The 17690-nt window shown below is 40.7% G+C and overlaps 1 protein-coding gene and 1 long non-coding RNA gene across 6 annotated transcripts in view; one reads left to right on the forward strand and one right to left on the reverse strand.

Annotated features, from left to right (window-relative positions):
• The first annotated feature begins 3663 nt into the window (after positions 1-3663).
• Positions 3664-17690, forward strand: part of ADSS2 (adenylosuccinate synthase 2) — a 108863-nt gene continuing 94836 nt past the window's right edge. For 2 of the 5 annotated variants that reach the window (XM_063707121.1, XM_055373836.2), the window contains exon 1: positions 5654-5796. In XM_063707121.1, the coding sequence (XP_063563191.1) occupies positions 5794-5796 (3 nt within the window). In that variant the 5' untranslated portion in view covers positions 5654-5793. Of the gene's footprint in view, positions 4118-5653; positions 5797-15986; positions 16307-17690 lie in introns of those variants that run through there. The other 3 variants (XM_031015151.3, XM_031015144.3, XM_063707117.1) reach the window with 3 other exon arrangements.
• Positions 5641-15504, reverse strand: LOC134758646 (uncharacterized). Its single transcript, XR_010134073.1, has 3 exons — positions 15369-15504; positions 7191-7301; positions 5641-5756 (listed from the first exon to the last, which is right to left on the reverse strand). It is a non-coding gene; the product is annotated as an uncharacterized lncRNA (long non-coding RNA).

Raw genomic sequence — 17690 nt, forward strand, 5'->3', positions numbered from 1 at the left:
TTCCCAAGGAGTCCCAGGCTACCAGAAGCTATCTCAGGGCCTCTCATGTGTACATTAAGATAGGCAAAACAAAAAGTGAAGGAAAATAATTCAGTTGACTGAGAATGAAAAAAAGAACTTTTTCCAGAAAAATGATCTTTTTCCAGAAAAACAAGATCCAAGAAGAGAGAAACATAAAGGCCTTTTAAATATACCTACAGCTTGTTTATCCACTTTTAATTAAGCTGACTTTTAACCATAGTGCTCTTTGAAAAAAAAAAAACCCTTAAAAATTTTATACCCAACTTTAGCCACGCCAAGCGGCCAATAGTTTTGGCTTTTGAATTCTACCACAGGTAACTTCCCACCTGAAATTAAGTTTTAACTAAGGTTATAACCATGGACACACAGGTGTCTCAAAGAGATGGTAAGCAGGTTTTTTTCTACAAGATTTAGAATCTCCCCCAGGGTAGTTTAGAGAAAGGAAAATTCAAGACAGGAAATCAGAAGCTATTCATGGGGGCGGGGGGAGGCGGGAACCTCAATAAATGGCAAAGTTACATAAATAAAAAACCAGAAGGGAATCATTCCGGAAGCCAGGAATAGAACCCAGACCCCCACTGTCAAGAGGCAAAACCTTAGCTACTGAGTTATACAGTAGTGAGCAGTTTCTATTGTGCTTCCCAGAAGGAGCCTACAGAAGCCAGTTTCAAGCTTGCAAAGGCTTTTAACTGCTCAAGAAAATTCTTAGGGCTAACCTAAAAATCCCCAAATTCCTGTCTTCTAGATGGTGGAAACCAAGAGAAAGTATCTCCACATGGTCACAAAGTTAAGCTCTTCAGGACACAAAACAAGACAGAGAAATTTCATACAGTATTGGCTTCAGGGACCTGTAGCAAAGTTTGTAACTGACCAGCCTGCCAAGCCGGCTTGAAAAGCAGGCTTATAGGGGTCCTAAACCCACGTTCTATCCTGTGACACCCATCTCTCCACTACAGAACACAGAAAGACAAATTCTTAGCACAAAACTACACCAGATTTGCTACAGCCTAAGACTAGTCTCACAAATCCTTTTTTCTATTCATCAAACCCTTGCAGAGGAGGCAAACAGTTTACTATTTACTGAGAAAGAGAGAGAGAGACCACAAACCGGTCCGGTAAGAATTTCATACCCTCTGTGCCGGCATACCAGATTTCCGGGTTCCCTTTCTCTGCAGTTTCCAGAAGAATGGAGTGGCTTTTGATGACCCTGCTTGCTTGTGCTATAGCTGTGGGGTTCAAGCCACTTTACAAGAGAAAATCGCCCTTTACTGTTTCATGGAAACAGACGAGATTCTTAATTTGCAAGATGCTGCCCAGCGGGCTGCATGGGGAACCGAATTAACATTTTCCATCCCAGCAAAACACACATAACAAAATACACATTAGCCACCTCGTTCAGCACCCAATATCAGCCTGGCAAAGCTCAAAAACTTTTTCCCGTTGGTCCCTGTTGTCTTTGATCCACTCCAGGTGGGGAGGGATGACCTCCGAGCGGTAATTCACAATGGGGTCTCCGGGCAAGACGAAGAGCAGATAGTCACCCCGAGACAGGCCTGTTGAGCCTTCTCTAGGGCTCATCAAATGTGACCAGACAAATAAGGAGGGTTTTGAGTTAGGTCTGCTGGACTTCCATCAGCAACCTCTTCTGAGATCCCTTCAACATATACAAACGCACACAAAGACGAGAGGACAGAAGGCGTTCCCAATCAGATCCCTAACCAAGAACTCCAGGAGTATCCCTTCCAAACTATCCTCCTATTCTCCTTCTGAGAAACCTCCTTGAAATCTTCCTGATTGAGGAGAAGTCTCCCAAACCTGGACTCTTCCTACTAGTTAGAAAGAGCCAAATGAGACCCCCCAGGAGCCGAACAGGCATCCTGCAATGGGGCTACAGACACCTCACCACAGGGCTACAGAACCAGTTGGGAGAAAGGAGGCGTTGGCAGCACCTAGAATACTCACCAATCCAGACAATGGGGCAACAGACAGACACCCTGTGATAGGGTTACAGTTAAGGGACGTCTCCCCAGGGCTATTTCTCCATTGCAATTAAATCCATGCACACTGGGTTGGCAGCACCCCGCCAGTAGAGAGAGTACCAGAGTCAGCCCCCAGTCCAAGAGAACTGGGTGGCCGCTTGGGCAGGCTTCTGGATCCATCGCTGGAGGGGGGCCACTGAATCACGAGCAGGTAGCCACAAAGGCAATCCCAGACAAGCCCCCAAATTTGTAACCACCCAAGGGGTTCACCTTGTCCACTGCCTAGACAGAGCCAATTCATCAAGACAGGCAAATGGCAATAGAGAAAGAGTAATTCATGTAGAGCTGGCTGTGCAGGAAACCAGAGTTTTATTATTACTCAAATCAGTCTCCCATAAATGATTTTAAAAAATTGAATGGAAATGACTAGTAAGGTGTGCTTATTCAGTATCTACTATCTGCCCAACACTACCTCGGGCATTTGACTAGAAAGAAATAGATGGCATTCTTGTTTCCAAAATGTTTGTGATCTTGTAATAAGGCCAAGATAGACAACAATTATCACATAGTATTATAATTGTTTACTAATCAATAGACCAAATAATTTGAATCCTTGAGGGCTGAATTGTATCTTTACTTCTCCTATGTTATCAGTGCCCAGGACACTTAGTTAGTTAATAGCAGGTTCTCAATGTTCCTGACTTAACTCATTGACTAGAAATAAAATACTAAAGTGTGCTCTAGGGACCATTAGTGAACATACAGTATGTACAGGCGATTTGGGAGACGGTACATATAATGTGATTCCATTCCCACTTTTTTTCGAAGCACCTTTTATCAGAATTAAACATCATAGTTAATTTGTGTTGGAGTCGAAAGGGCATTAGATGAACAGTAGGTATATACACCAGAATCTAGTTACAAATGTAACTGAGAGACAGTGGAATCTACAGGAAGGACATGGGCTCTGGACTCAGATTATCGAAGTACCAATTCAAGCCTCACTAGGGCAAGTTACCCAGCTTTTAAATCCTGTAAAATAAGGATAATAGAGGATCACCTACCTTATATGGTTGTGGGGATTAAAAAAAAAAGAAGTGCATGACGGTATCTGCATATATGTACTATATGCGACATAGGTAATCCACTCCTCCTCTCTGAGCCTTTGTTACTACTATGTAAAATGAGGATTAGGACTTTACTTGATCTGTTGATTCCAGGTCTCATGTCCTTTATCTTATTGCCTTACTTTTGAATTTTGTCTTTTTTCATCCCTGTCCCCATCTCTGTTACTTCCAGACTTTTAATTTCCAATTCTACACTTACACGTTCCGATTTTATGCTGTTTGTACTGCGAAATTCCACAGTTTGTATTTTGCACACATTCATTCCTTAATAAAGACAAATCCAGACAAACCTGCAGATGGCAGACACAGTGGCCCCAGAATACACCGCCGCAGCCCAGAGCGTTGCATGCTGGGATTTGTAGTCCGACGCTCCACACGCGCTTCCGCGCCTCTCCAGTTTGAAAGCGAGAGGTAGAGCGGGTAGGCGGGGTGCTGAAGGAGAAGCGCTCTCGAAGCCCCGCCCCTGACCTTTTCCGCTCGCGAGGTTCGCACAGGAGTGGCGCGCCAGGCCGCGGAAGGGGCGTGGCCTCGGTCCGGGGTGGCGGCCGTTGCCGCCACCAGGGCCTCTTCCTGCGGGCGGTGCTGCCGAGGCCGGCCTGCGCGGGGCAGTCATGGTACCCCCTTGAGCGGGCTGTGGCAGAGAGCGGGGCGGGGACTGGCTGGAGGGTGGCGGCCCGGCGGGGCGGGGGCGGGGCCGGCCTCTGGCTCCTTCTTCCTCTGCATGTGGCTGGCGGCCGCAGAGCAGTTCAGTTCGCTCACTCCTCGCCGGCCGCCTCTCCTTCGGGCTCTCCTCGCGTCACTGGAGCCATGGCGTTCGCCGAGACCTACCCGGCGGCATCCTCCCTGCCCAACGGCAATTGCGGCCGCCCCAGGGCGCGGCCCGGAGGAAACCGGGTGACGGTCGTGCTCGGTGCGCAGTGGGGCGACGAAGGCAAAGGGAAGGTGGTGGACCTGCTGGCGCAGGACGCCGACATCGTGTGCCGCTGCCAGGTGAGGCGACGGGCCTCTCATGGGAAGCCGGGCCCGGGAGCTCGGGCTGCCTGGCTCCTGGTGCCCGGGAACTCGGACCCAGAACCCAGATCCACTGGCCAAAATGAGGTGTCACCTTGAGGCTCTCTCCTCCTGTCCAGAGCTGCGGCTACGTGGAGAAATGGCGGGAGGTCGGGGACCCCTGACCTGGAGCGTCGGGTGAAACTTGGGGTGGCCCTGGAGGAAAAGGTGGGCTGGCGGGGAGCCTCTGAGAGATGCGCGATGCCTGGCAGTTGCAGTTTTGCGTCTGGGGAGTGGTGCTCAGCGCCGGGACTGAGGCCAGGGTGGAGGTGGGATGCGGTCCGAGTTTGAGGAGCTACCGCCCGAGGCCTGCTCCCAACTCTTCCGACTGCGGGCGGAGACCCGGCGCGACGGCAGAACCCCCCATCACCGCCCCCCCCACCCCTCCCCACCCCGCCCCCCCCACCCCTCCCCACCCCGCCCAGGGCGGCGGAGTGGGAGTGGATTGTTTCGAAACGTCCTGAAATCAGACTCACCGATCCCCCATCTGCAGGACCGTGGCATGCAGTGCTTTGCTTCCTCTGGTCCACTTTGTTGACATCCAAACCCACCCACCTCTGGGCTTTGGACTGTTGTTTTAGGGCCCTGAGTTTCTTGTTTTTGTTTTTGTTTTTACAGTGTGCTCCATACATTAAAGTTAAGGAGAAATTACTTTTACTAGTTGGTCCCAGAGGAAGGAATCCCTTCTGTGTTCAAAAAAAGTGAGGGAAGTAAATACATGGATGTCACATTGAGTATTTAGAAATAAATATTTGCATTGTTAAGGTGACATCGAAAGTGAACTTTCGGAAAACGAGGTGGTAATGTACTTTTAACGGGAGACACGTGGTTTTCAGTGTAAGCTTTCTTCCTATTTGTCGTTTCCTTTGACGCAGCATACAGGGTAAGGCCTTTGTAAAGGCTCTCAGATAACTCTCTCCAGTTTCAAAATTCTAAGCAGATGAGCAATAACCACTTTCAAAACAAAGCATAATGTAATATTTGAAGTTAACTGCTATCTGTTTAGGTTGCAAGAATATTTGTTTTTGAACATGCATGGCATGATATGATGGTGCCATGCTGTATATGTTCTAGTAAGTTATAGGCCCCCTTGAATACCATTTTGAGCATGCAGAAACAATGAAATCACAGGTATGTTAAAAAGCTAAATGCAAATACTGCAAATATTCTCTGATTTACCTTGTTTCGTTTTGTTTTGTTTTCATTTAGAAATCCACCCTGCCCATTCTGAAATAGCTGTTGCACTAATTGCCTCTTAGGAAACTGTCACTACCACCTCTCCCTCCTTCCCTTCCAGCCTGTTATTTCTCCACGCCTCTGGCAACACACTTTGTACCTTAGCAATCTTCAGGGTGTTGCCATTAAATTCCTGCCCCGCACTTTCTTAGGAAATACTCCAGAAATCCAGCCTTTACCTACCTTTTGTCTTACATTCAGATCTGGTCATGCTGTGGGGAAGACGTATCCGAATACCGAACTTTCTTGCTGTCGACAGGGGGAGAGAGGCTGAGGCCCGTGTGTCTCCTTCACTGACATCTTGACATCTCGTTAATATGGAAATAGCTCAGGTTGAGCTACACTATGGGTTGTAAGAAGGTTTGGAGAACACAACCATTATGGTATTTATTCTAAAGGATCCTCAATTTTAATATTCTATGGAGAAATATTAGAAGTAGTTTGTAGCTTGGAGAAGGTGTTACTAATGTTACCGAGAAAGTAGTCTTGAGGTCATGGACCAACCTGATCTGATGCCCTTGGAAAGGCTAGAGAAGTGATTGAGAAGGAACTAAGTTTGGCTTTAAAATGTTAGCTGAAGATAGTGGAGAAACAAATGAGGGGCCTTGTTGGGCAGACTTCCCTCACCTGTGTAATTTTTGACTTAACTACCTTATAGAATCCTTACATTCTTTTAGTGCTTTTTAAGAGTGTATCATTAGGATTCTTTATTAGTCTTGTTAGCAAAAAATAGATGAGTAATGAATAGATTTAAGCATTATCTCTTTTGTGATTTACCTTGGTAACTTTGTATTATTTGGTTAGCCCTAGTAAGCTGGCATCTACTAAATGAAGTTCCCCTAGGTTATAAAATTGGAATGTTGAAGTTCTTAGTGAGTGTGCATAGAGAGCTGGAAAAAATCAACAGTAAGACATTGTGAGCTTGGATTGCCTTGTTTGATGTCTTAAGTTTTGTGTGTTAGTGAAAATATGTCCTTTGTTAGAGTTTAATATATTCTGCCATATTTAAGTCATGAGTTCAAATTTTATTCAGTACTGTTTCTCCAGAAGTGATGTACACATAATGTATCCGTATTTCACCAGTAGACTCATAAGGACTTTCTCCCAACATAAAATATAGTTTTAAAAAGAAAAACTGGCATTGCATTTAATGATAAGTTTTAATGTATAAAATGCCTTTTTGGAAACAATAGATGCAAACCTAGTGGCATTTTCACTCTTAACAGCGCTTAAGGCCTGTGTTGTTCAGATTCAGGATTTATGGGGAGTTATTTATAACTTGGTAGGTTCCCCAGATCCATAAATATGTAGGACTTGCATCAAAGGACAACCACTACTGATGCCTTAATTTTAAATCAATATTTATTTTAAGAAGAAGAGAGAAGAATTAAATAGAGGCCCAACCCTGGGTACAGGTCATTCATCTAGTAAACATTGAGTATCTGCAGGGGATCACTTAGCCTGGGAGTCAAAAATCTGAAAAAGGCAGAGATTGTGCCCACAAGGAGCTCACAATCTGGGGGACAACTGCTGTGTAAGCAAAAGTGTTGAGAAGGTCGGGATGGAGAAAGGTACTAGTCTAATAAGTTTCTCAAGAGGTTAAAGTATGGGACCAAGAAAGTCCCTTTCTGGCATCACAAAAGGAAGCCTAATACTGTTTTTTCCCCAGTTCTCTCAAAGTAAAATACTGTGCTTTGTTTTCTTTATTTTGCTGAGTAGAAGCTACAGAAACTTCTTAACTATAGTAGTTTATACCAGGCTTTAAGCAAAGGCTTACTTATTGTTCTTGAGGAAAGTAACTTTGGTGGTCTTGGTTATAATGACACACATGAAGTTGCCTGTGATTGGGAAAGGCTAGAGCAGTGTTCCCTGTGTTTTCTCTCCAAGGCTTCAAAGTCAATAAGAAGAGAAAATACTAAAGTTAGTCATAAGGAAAAGCACACCCCATCACTTGATATATGTTTATAAAAGCTTGCTATAAAAATAAACATACTGAAAAAATATTACTATTTTCTAGCTAGATACAAGTATCTGCTGAAGATCTGAAACCACTATTAGTGTTAAAGAAGCATAAAAGACATACCAGCAGCAAACTGAAACTTTCTCCTTGAAATAGAAAAGGTGAAAGATAATTTAAAAGAAAATAACGTTAGTATTATTTAATGCCTTGACCTTGTACAGCTAAAATGATCTGCCAGACTGCTTCCCATAATTTTAAGGATAGTAGGTAATTAGCATTTAAGGTAAGTCATTCTTCCAGGTTTATAACAATTGCTATTTCCATTTTCTGATTCTTTTTATATCATTTATAGCATTTCCCTAGTATATAAGTATTTACCAATGTCTGTTATACTATACTTGGTTAAATCTTGTTCTGTTTGGTTACTGTGCTTTCTCTACTAGAATGTAAATTTTCTCAAAAGGGGGACTTCTTCCTTTTCTTATTCTGTAGCACCTAATACTATATGAAGCAGAAGGGAAATACTCAGCCAATGTATTCTGGGTGGCAAGATCACCCCTGGAAATTTATTTGAAATAAATAATAGTAACCCTTTCTTGTAATTGTTTTAACATCTCTCTGGACAATTTAATTGACTGGTGGCATACATTTAAGGTGGAATTCCTAGCATTCCTTGGATTAACATTTGTTATTTAGTTTTTCAGCTGGAATTTTTTACATTGTACCATTCAAAGTCTTTGTTTATATTAAAATCTTATCTCTTGTTTTTAGGAGAAAATAGGTAACTGATATTTATATCTTTTTCATGTATCTCCTCAACATATTTTGACTAAATGCCATGTGGGGTTCTAGTAACTAGTTATTCCCCGCTGAGGACAGTAAATCTCAATGTTCGGTCAATGAGGATGTTCTATTGCAGTTAGTAAATATAGTATCCTGTCAGCTCTACTTTTGAGGCATGAGTTTTTAAATGTGTATGAGGCCATCTCAGTGGTGTCTGATCAAAATTATTCTGTTTCTTTAACTTTGGTGGGAATGGATGGGTTTGTTGGATATTTACAAGTATCTCTAAGAAAAACTGTTGCCTAGAGCAAATCTAGAATGAACCAATAAATTGATATTTACTTAATAGCTTTCTTGCTGTAACTGGATACGAATCCAGCTATCTTATCTCTCAGGGACTGTGTCAGATGTTGACACCAAAGATTAGTGTGGATGAGCTACATATTGATAAAATTGGTGACCATTGTAATACTTTAATCAACAGAAACATCAACATTCAGTATTGCCTGCTGAAAGCAATGAAAAGAACAATAAATGAAGGGGAGTTCCTGTGGCTACTCTGGCTCTGGGATGGGATAGTTCTTTACATTGAACCAAAATTTATATTTGATTCATATAACAAAATTCTTTTTTAAAAAGAGGCTCCATGAGATTTCTAAAAATGAGATTTTTGTCTATATTAAGTTTTAACATCTTTTTTAAAGGAAGAATTTTATTAGTGAGAAAACTTTTTTGACTTGAAATCTGTAGTTTAATTTCAATGTGTTTTTAAGAAAATATTTTCATGAATGTAATTAGGTGAATTTTTATCAAACATTTACAAAGAGCTGTGTGACATCGTTGGTTTATACATTTTTGGTTGGATGTCTTATGGCCTCATCTATGACCCTGGTTTGGTGAGTGTGAAAGAATATTAGAGTTTGGTACCCAGAGTCTAAAACTTCTTAATTAGGAACCTAAGATTCTCTCAGGCAAGGCCCCTTTCCACTTTCATTGTGAGAAGTTATTTCATAATAGTAATGTTAGGTCTAAAATATAAGGTATCTGAGGTTTTCATCATTTGTGACATTTATGTGTGTATGAAACTAGAAGGTAACTATAATCATGCAAAGTAAAGTGGATACCTTTAAACCTTTAATGGATAACTGAGCTGGGATATCTTTGCTAGAAAGAAATTCAGATACCCTGTGTATTTTTTTCTCTTGCTGTCTAGTGTGTCTGGTTACTGCTGCATAGTTAAATTTGATCAACTTGCTGGTAGTAACTTAACCTGCTCTACTTTGGAATCATAAGCTAATTGCAGTTATGTGAATGCTTTCATGAAAGAACAATCATCATTTATAACTGCTTTATTGCTGTGGATTGATAAGTGCTTTAGTTTTGGTGAATGGTAACATGTTTCATCTGGAAAGGAGGAGACACAGATCTTACAATCTTTACCCTGAAAGCAGCATAGATAATAAGCATCGACTCCAAAGATTTTTAGGCTCTTAAGAAGTTTGAAGATTAGACAAAAAAATAGCAACCCTTTTTTGGTTGCTGAAATAGTTTAGGGGCATGGGATCTGAGACACTGCTGCTCTCTCCTGTAATCCATAGTGGCCACTGACTTCCTGATGTTCATTTTGAGCTCTGTGATTATGGTAGGTTGTTCATATATTCAAAGCAAAAGGACAAAGATAAGACACAGAGGCCTAACTAGCCTGAAAAATGCCTCTGGGCTTTGTGCATGAAGTTGTTAGCCCTTGACACTTGGGCCTGTATTCTGGAAAAGAGACCATTGTTTCAGGTTTACAACACTGAGGATCATTCACTGCCTTCATCTCTCTACCACAGCAGGAATGCACTTGGGGGAGCGAAGAAAGGAGTGATTTAGGGAAGGAGAAGGCCCAGTAGTGAAACCAAGTTAAGAATCAAGAGTCACTTTTGTAAACTAATATCATTTAATTCCTTTCCAAACTTTTTTTTTTTTTAACCTCCCCTGGACCTTTGGAGCTTCTTAGCTAGAAGCTTACACATATTAGCATTTCCTGATCCAAAATTTTATTCTATAATTGGATTTGACAGCCTCTGGTTCTGAGGAGTCATGGAAAGAAAATTCAAAACACTTGTCTTCCGACTTCCTTAAACTTAACATCAAATTAGGAAGAAAAGGAGTGCATGGAAAAACTGAGAACAGTTACAGAATAACTAAATACTATTATATCATTCCTCTATCCTGCAGTAATGCTTTAAAGTATTGTCCTTGACAGCATAAAATGTTATTAATATCTAGCAATCATTTTAATATTCAGTTTCACTAGTACAAGATGTAAATTCAGCAAGGTGTATATATACTATGTTGTAGTAAGTTTTTTTTGTGAATCATTTGTGTTCTTTGTTTGCAAGCAATGGAAAGAAACTATCTCAAGCAAAATGGGGATTTGTTTAAAGGAAGAGCAGGATGGTGGCCTGAGATGAAGCCTGCTCCTGGAATTTCAGCAGCTAGAACTGGCAACCTTTTTCTTTAGGATGCTTCCCGTAGGTGACAGGCATCTCAGACTGCTATTGCTTTCCTTCTCAGTACTCAAATTCAGATTCCCAAGGGAGAGGAGCTGACTGGCTCAGGTTGGAACATGTTTCCCTGCCTGGATCAATTTGCTGTGGCTGGGGGGATGATTCCTATGATTTGCAAAGTAGGGGAAAAGGAGGGGGACTGAGCATACAAAAGCTATAACTAACCTGGAGTTAATTTTGTATAGGAAAATAAGGTATGAGGAAGCATTTGTTCTGGATTGTTCTTATTTATAAATTGTTTTCCAAAACTCTAATATGCTATTGACCTGTAGTGCTTTTCTGGAACAAAAAATAGAGTTAAATTGGTTTTTATTATTTTAACCTTAATTAAAATAATGAAAATTAGCTATGTATTGATTGTAAAAACTAAAAGCATACATCAGAAACTTTGCTTTTCAGCTTTGAGAACATAGAATTTTAGTCCTGCTTTTTGTTTCTATCATGATGTTCCAGTTTATTTCATAGCTCTGTGATGAGATACATTTTTTCCTGGTAATTAAGAAGCTTATTTAATATTTTCTTTGTGTTTCATCTTAATGTAAGAATAACAGTCAAAGAAAATTGGTAAAATATATACTATATTAGGGGATGTTTTGTGACTGCAATCGAATTTTCTTTCATATATTGTTCACCTTAATAAAATTAACCTGCATTTATTCTTGGTATTTAATATAAGAAGAACATCATATAAGGCATTATAAGCTTATGCTTTTCCTCAAAGAAACCTGCCACGTAGCTACTTGTGGACTCATGCTGTTTTTTGTTTCTTGGAGTGTTGGTGGGGGGTATATTTCAGAATTAAAATGGTTTAAAAATTGGCCTCAACATGAAAGCCTGCCATGCAGTGTTGTGGCACTGATGGAAGTGTGAATGAGAAGGCGGTGTCAGCACGTGGCTGGAGAGCCGCTCCGCCACTCTGCCACTCCGCCTCCCTGCCACGTGGCTTGTGAGGAGCCACTAAACCTTTCCGTGCCTAGGCCTCCCCATCTGTGGAATAGTCAGTACCACCTACTTCATAGGGGTGTTGTGAGGACTGAAAAGAACAATGTCAAATGTTTTTAATATTCAGATGCAAGGATGATGTCAGTGAAATCTGTACTGTATAAAGGCTACACAAAAATGGACAGACATTTGGTTGACTGTGCCAGATATCAAAAATGTATGTTCAGAAAAGCATTTTACCAACTCAGAAATATGACTTATTTCTAGGAAAAACAAAGTTCAAAAAATTATCTCTGAGATTTATTACTAAATGTTTTCCCTGTTGGATATAATTGATCCAGAAACAACGTTGAGATTCCACAGCCCTTTGTTTATATAACTATTAATTGAACATATTCTATTTTTTTGTTAAGTAATATAGAATATACAGCTATGATAATGAAAAGTATTTGTTAAATGCTACAAGAGTGACTGGGATCATAAGTGTTATGGGAGTTTGGCAAAGAAGCAGGAGGCAGTTAGTGTAACTGTTAATGTGATTATAAGACTAATACATTTGTGGGAGATAACTTACCAAGTTTGGTTTGTGGAAAATTTGGATTGAGAAGGAAATTGTATGTTTCCGTTAGAAGTAGAACAACGACAACAAAATATCTCCCATCATTTGTTTGGTACTATCTGGCCTCCCCAGTGCTGCTTGGGAGAATCATGAAACGTGATGAATCAAACACAGCCTTGCTGTTGCTCATCCTGGCACATACTACACAGAGTTGCCCATGGGCCCATGTAGGAGCAGCTCCATCTGCGCTTCTAATACGTAGGTGGCAGACTGAGGGGGTGCTCGTATTTGAAACTGTTTTTGGTTATGGTGCTCATATTTGAAATGCTTTGTTTTGCTGTCTGCTAATATGTGACCTCTCCTTGAACCAGTATAATCTCTGTTTGAGGACAATTGCCTGAGCTCCCAAGGTGAATTTTGCATATTTACATAATCTGAATATTTTAGGTTAACATCCAAATGGGCACTTCAAATTTCTTTATCTGTTGCATTTTATAAAATACAGTATACTAAAACTTGCTTCATATATAGATTACCTCATCAAGAAACTCCTTATGAGCAGCTCCTTCTCAGTTCTCCTGAAGACCCTTCTGTGTAGTGTGTGTTTCAAGATTAAAAGTTATACCCCAACTGCCTCACAGAGCACTAGTGATCAAATATAAATAAGCACTTAGATATTTCCCCCTAAATCCCGTGTAGGATAATATCGGGTGTTTCTGGGTATATTTAACAATATTTCCATACGGAAACAACTTAAATGATATTTAAACCATATAATAATCAATGTAATACTGGTTATTGAAAAATATTGATATTTTTCAATAACTAATATTTGAATGAGCAAACTTTATACCACCATGTGACTTTGTCTTTTACTGCTGAACTTTCCAGCCTGAGCTGCCTATAAACTTGGACAAACTTAGGGAGTTAAGCCAATTTTTCCCCCTAAAGTCATCCATCACAACCATCTGCCTAAAAAATTGTGTGTGTGTGTGTGTGTGTGTGTGTGTGTGTGTAGAGCAACCATCATCTCTTTATTATGGTTAATTCCATCATTACTATCTGTCTTGGTAAAATATAAAATATTAGCTAAGAGAGTAAGCTTTTGTTACACAATAAGAACTTTGTCATTCACTACCAGTAATAATTGTCAAATAATAATTCATCAAATGATGATATTGGTATATCTGTAAAAGTAATTTTGTGTAAATTAGGAGACCTACTTTAAGGGTCTACTCCAAAAATTAGAGTAGTTTATTTTTAACCTTGAGCAAATGATGAATTTTTTAAAACTTTTTTTTTTGTTTGTTTGAGACAGAGTCTTGTTCTGTGGCCCAGGCTGGAGTGCAGTGGCGTGATCTCGGCTCACTGCAAGCTCCGCCTCCTGGGTTCACGCCATTCTCCTGCCTCAGCCTCCCGAGTAGCTGGGACTACAGGCACGCGCCACCACGCCTGGCTAATTTTTTGTATTTTTAGTAGAGACGGGGTTTCATCATGTTGGTTAGGATGGTCTCAGTCTCCTGACCTTGTGATCTACCCGCCTCAGCCTCCCAAAGTGCTGGGATTACAGGTGTGAGCCACCGTGCCCAGCCTAAAAACTGGTTTTAAAAAAATAAACTGGTTGTAGCTGGGCAGGGTGACATGCACATACGGTCTCAGGGACTCAGGAGGCTGAGACAGGAGGATCGCTTGAGCCCAGGAAATCAAGGCCTGCTTGGGCTGTAGTGAGACCCCATCTCTAAAAAAAAACCTGGTTTGACTTTGATAATAATACCTTATTTGTTGTCTCAAAATTACCAAATACTTTATAACAACTTAGTAAAAATTCATTAAACTTAGTAATTTGTAACAAGAACTGAAATACAGGTGAGAATTATCCTGTGAGTTATTTTTAAAAGACTAAGTTGGCCGGGCGCGGTGGCTCACGCCTGTAATCCCAGCACTTTGGAAGGCCGAGGCGGGCGGATCACAAGGTCAGGAGATCAAGACCATCCTGGCTAACATGGTGAAACCCCGTCTCTACTAAAAATACAAAAAATTAGCCGGGCGTGGCGGCAGGCGCCTGTAGTCCCAGCTACTTGGGGGGCTGAGGCAGGAGAATGGCATGAACCCGAGAGGCGGAGTTTGCAGTGGGCCGAGATTGCGCCATTGCACTCCAGCCTGGGCGACAGAGCAAGACTCTGTCTAAAAAAAAAAAAAAAAAAATACTACATTAAGATAATTAATGTTCTTTTTTTGTATAATATATGTCCTAGGATTCTATTAGAATTGATGATAAAATTACACAAGTGTGAAGTAATAATATATACCAGGAAGTTTATTGCAAGATTGTTTATAATAGCAAAAGATTGGAAACAATCTGAGTGCCTCTCATTATGGGACGATTATGATAAGTTATGTTATATATACATTTACAAAAGGGTAAAATACAACTGTTAAAAGAATGAGTTGATTCTGTTTGCAAGGTTATGGAAGTACGCAAGCTGTCCACATGTATATAGTTTGCTACCATTGTATATGTAAAATAAAACAGTATATATGTTTTATATGCATAAATCACCTCAGGAAGGACCAAAAACTTGTGCTAACTGGTTGTCTTACAGCAAGGGTATGAGAAAGGCTTCACATTTTACTGTGCATAGTTCTGTGCCACTTGGTGTCTGTATCATATGCGGGAATTTCTTATTAAAAAGTAAATAGTAAAAAATAATGCCTCTGTTCCCTTTTTGGTATCACTTGAAGGTGTTGCCCATCATCCCTGTTTCCGTCTGCCTGTGCCTTTCCAAAGTGTGTCTTACAGATTTTAGCCCAACACTGCCAAGCTTTTTTTTAAATATATGCCATACATTAGTCTTCAAAGAGTTCTTTGCTTTATGCAGTGCAAAACACCTTGTAAATAGGTATTTGCTTTTTGAAGATTTTTTTTAGCAGGGCCTATTTTTCTAGCATTTTTGTGACCTCATAATTGGGATGATTTGGTAAAAGTTGTAACATTCAATTTGTTAAAAATAACCTTGTGAATCAGGCAGAATGGGGCAAGATGGTCAGACAGAACCCTTTACCAATTGTTCTCCCACAGGAACACCAGATTTAATAACTATCCACACAAAAAAGCACCTTCATAAAAACCAAAAAACAGGTGAGCAATCACATTACCTGGCTTTAACTTCCTATCACTGAAAGAGGCATGGAAGAGGGTAGGAAAGACAATCTTGAATTGCTGATGCCACCCCTTCCCCACCCCCCAGCAGCCATGGGGCGCTGAGAAGAGAATCTGTGCGCTTCGAGGCAGGAGAATGCAGTGATTGTAGAACTTTGCATTGGAACTCAGTGCTGCCCTTGTCACAGTAGAAAGCAACACTGGGCAGAACTCAGCCAGTGCCCACGGAGGGAGCATTTAGATCAGCCCTAGCCAGAGGGGAATTGCCCATCCTAGCGTTGAGAACCTGAGTTCCAGCAAGCCTAGCCAGCACAGGCTAAAGTGCTCTGGGGTCCTAAATAAATTTGGAAGATAGTCTGGGCCACAAAGACTACAGTTCTTGGGCAAGTCCTGGTGTTGTGCTGGACTTGGAGCCAGTAGACTGGGGGGCATGTGACCTAGTGAGACACCAGCCAAGGTAGCTAAGGGAGTGCTTGTGCCCCTCTTCCCCCAACCGCAGGCAGCACAGCATGCAGCTCCAGGAGAGGCTCCTTCCCTCCACTTGAGGAGAAGGAAGAGTCAGGAGGATTTGGTCTTGCAGTTTGGATCCCAGCCACAGTAGGGGCAGGGCACTGGGCGGAGTCCTGAGTTCCCCGTTCCCTGTCACAGGCCCTAGTTCCAGGACAAATTTCTAGACATACCCTGGGCCAGAAGTTGCTACCTTGAAGGGAAGGACCCAGTTCTGGCAGGATTCGTTACCTACTAGCTAAAAAGCCCATGAGCCTTGAATAATTAGCAGCATTACCCAGGCAGATAAGGAACTCTTTGAAGACTAATGTATGGCATACATTAAACTCCACATAAACAAAGTGGAGTACTATTCAACCAAAAAAAGAATGAAATCCTGTCATTTGCAACAACGTGGATGGAACTGGAGGTCATTATGTTACGTGAAGTAAGCCAAGACAAACTTCACATGTTCCCACTTACTTGTGGGAGCTAAAAATTAAAACAGTGGAACTCATGGAGATAGAGAGTAGAAGGATGGTTACCAAACGCTGGGAAAGGTAGTGGTAAGAGTGGGGTATGGGGTGGGGAGATGGTTAATGGGTATACAAATATAGTTAGATAAAAATACATCTAGTATTTGACAGCACAACAGGGGACTACAGTCAACAGTAATTTATTATACATTTTTAAATAACTCAGAGTATAATTAGATTGTAACACAATGAAAGGATAAATGCTTGAGGTGATGGATACCATATTTACCTGGATATAATTTTTACTCATATGCTTGTATCAAAATATCTCATGCACCACATAAATGTATGTAATACTACATAGCAACAAAAATGAAAAATGAAAAAAATAGCCTCACGATCAGCCTAGTGATTCTGAGGCAATATAGTTTTGATTAGTATTTTTTAATGTTATAGAAGGATGTTGTTAAAGTTTTTATTTGTTGCAAATACATCCCGAGTATACTTTTAAAAGTGTGTTAATATTGTATAGAAGTTTAAACATATATGTAATCAGCTGACATAAATGTAAAAACTTGTGTTTTCTTCCATGTTTTTTAAACTTAGAAAAGTTATCTGGTTACTTAATATTTAGTCTCCTTTGTATCTAATTTTTGTAATTTGACTTTTTCCATTTTGTTATTTCTGCATAAGCTTCATAGAATGGAAATTGAATCATGGGTTTATAGTATGATTCTCAGTGTTAGCAGTTCCTTGAGCCAGGATATTACTTTATCCAGAGATGAGCAGGTTCTAGGGATCTGTCACTAACCAAACCTACAAGACTGGTTTATAAATCAGAGGCCAAGGATAACCAATATTTGGGGGAGATACTTGTTAAGTCCATGTAAGAATACAAATTTCAGGTCACAGAGTTGCTTGACACACTCTTAGGACGATGGGAATTCTATGAATATTTACATCAAGTTAGGGTAACTGGATAGATTACTCTTCTCTATCTTAAGAGATTTTTTGTGTGTGTTTAGATGGAATATCATGGTTAGATTGCCATAATCCTCCATAGCCAAAGACAGACTAATTGCTCTGTGTATTTTTTTCACTTTTTTTCCCCTCTTTTAAGAAGGAATATGATTTTCTGTCTTTCAGAAACCTGAATTCCCCAATTTCTATATTCTTTCAGGATAATCACTCAAGTATTCTACAGTGGGGAAAGGAGACAGCCAAACTATTTTAAAGCCTTTTAAAATGAGTAGAGGTGGCAAATATTTGGGCTCTCTTAAGTTGACCTTTTGGCAGGAAGTCATTAATTCACTTTGGAGGGAGATAGGTTATTTGTCATATTTATCATCAGGCTCA

Source organism: Gorilla gorilla, chromosome 1, assembly GCF_029281585.2.
Source record: "Gorilla gorilla gorilla isolate KB3781 chromosome 1, NHGRI_mGorGor1-v2.1_pri, whole genome shotgun sequence".
NCBI lineage: Eukaryota > Metazoa > Chordata > Mammalia > Primates > Hominidae > Gorilla > Gorilla gorilla.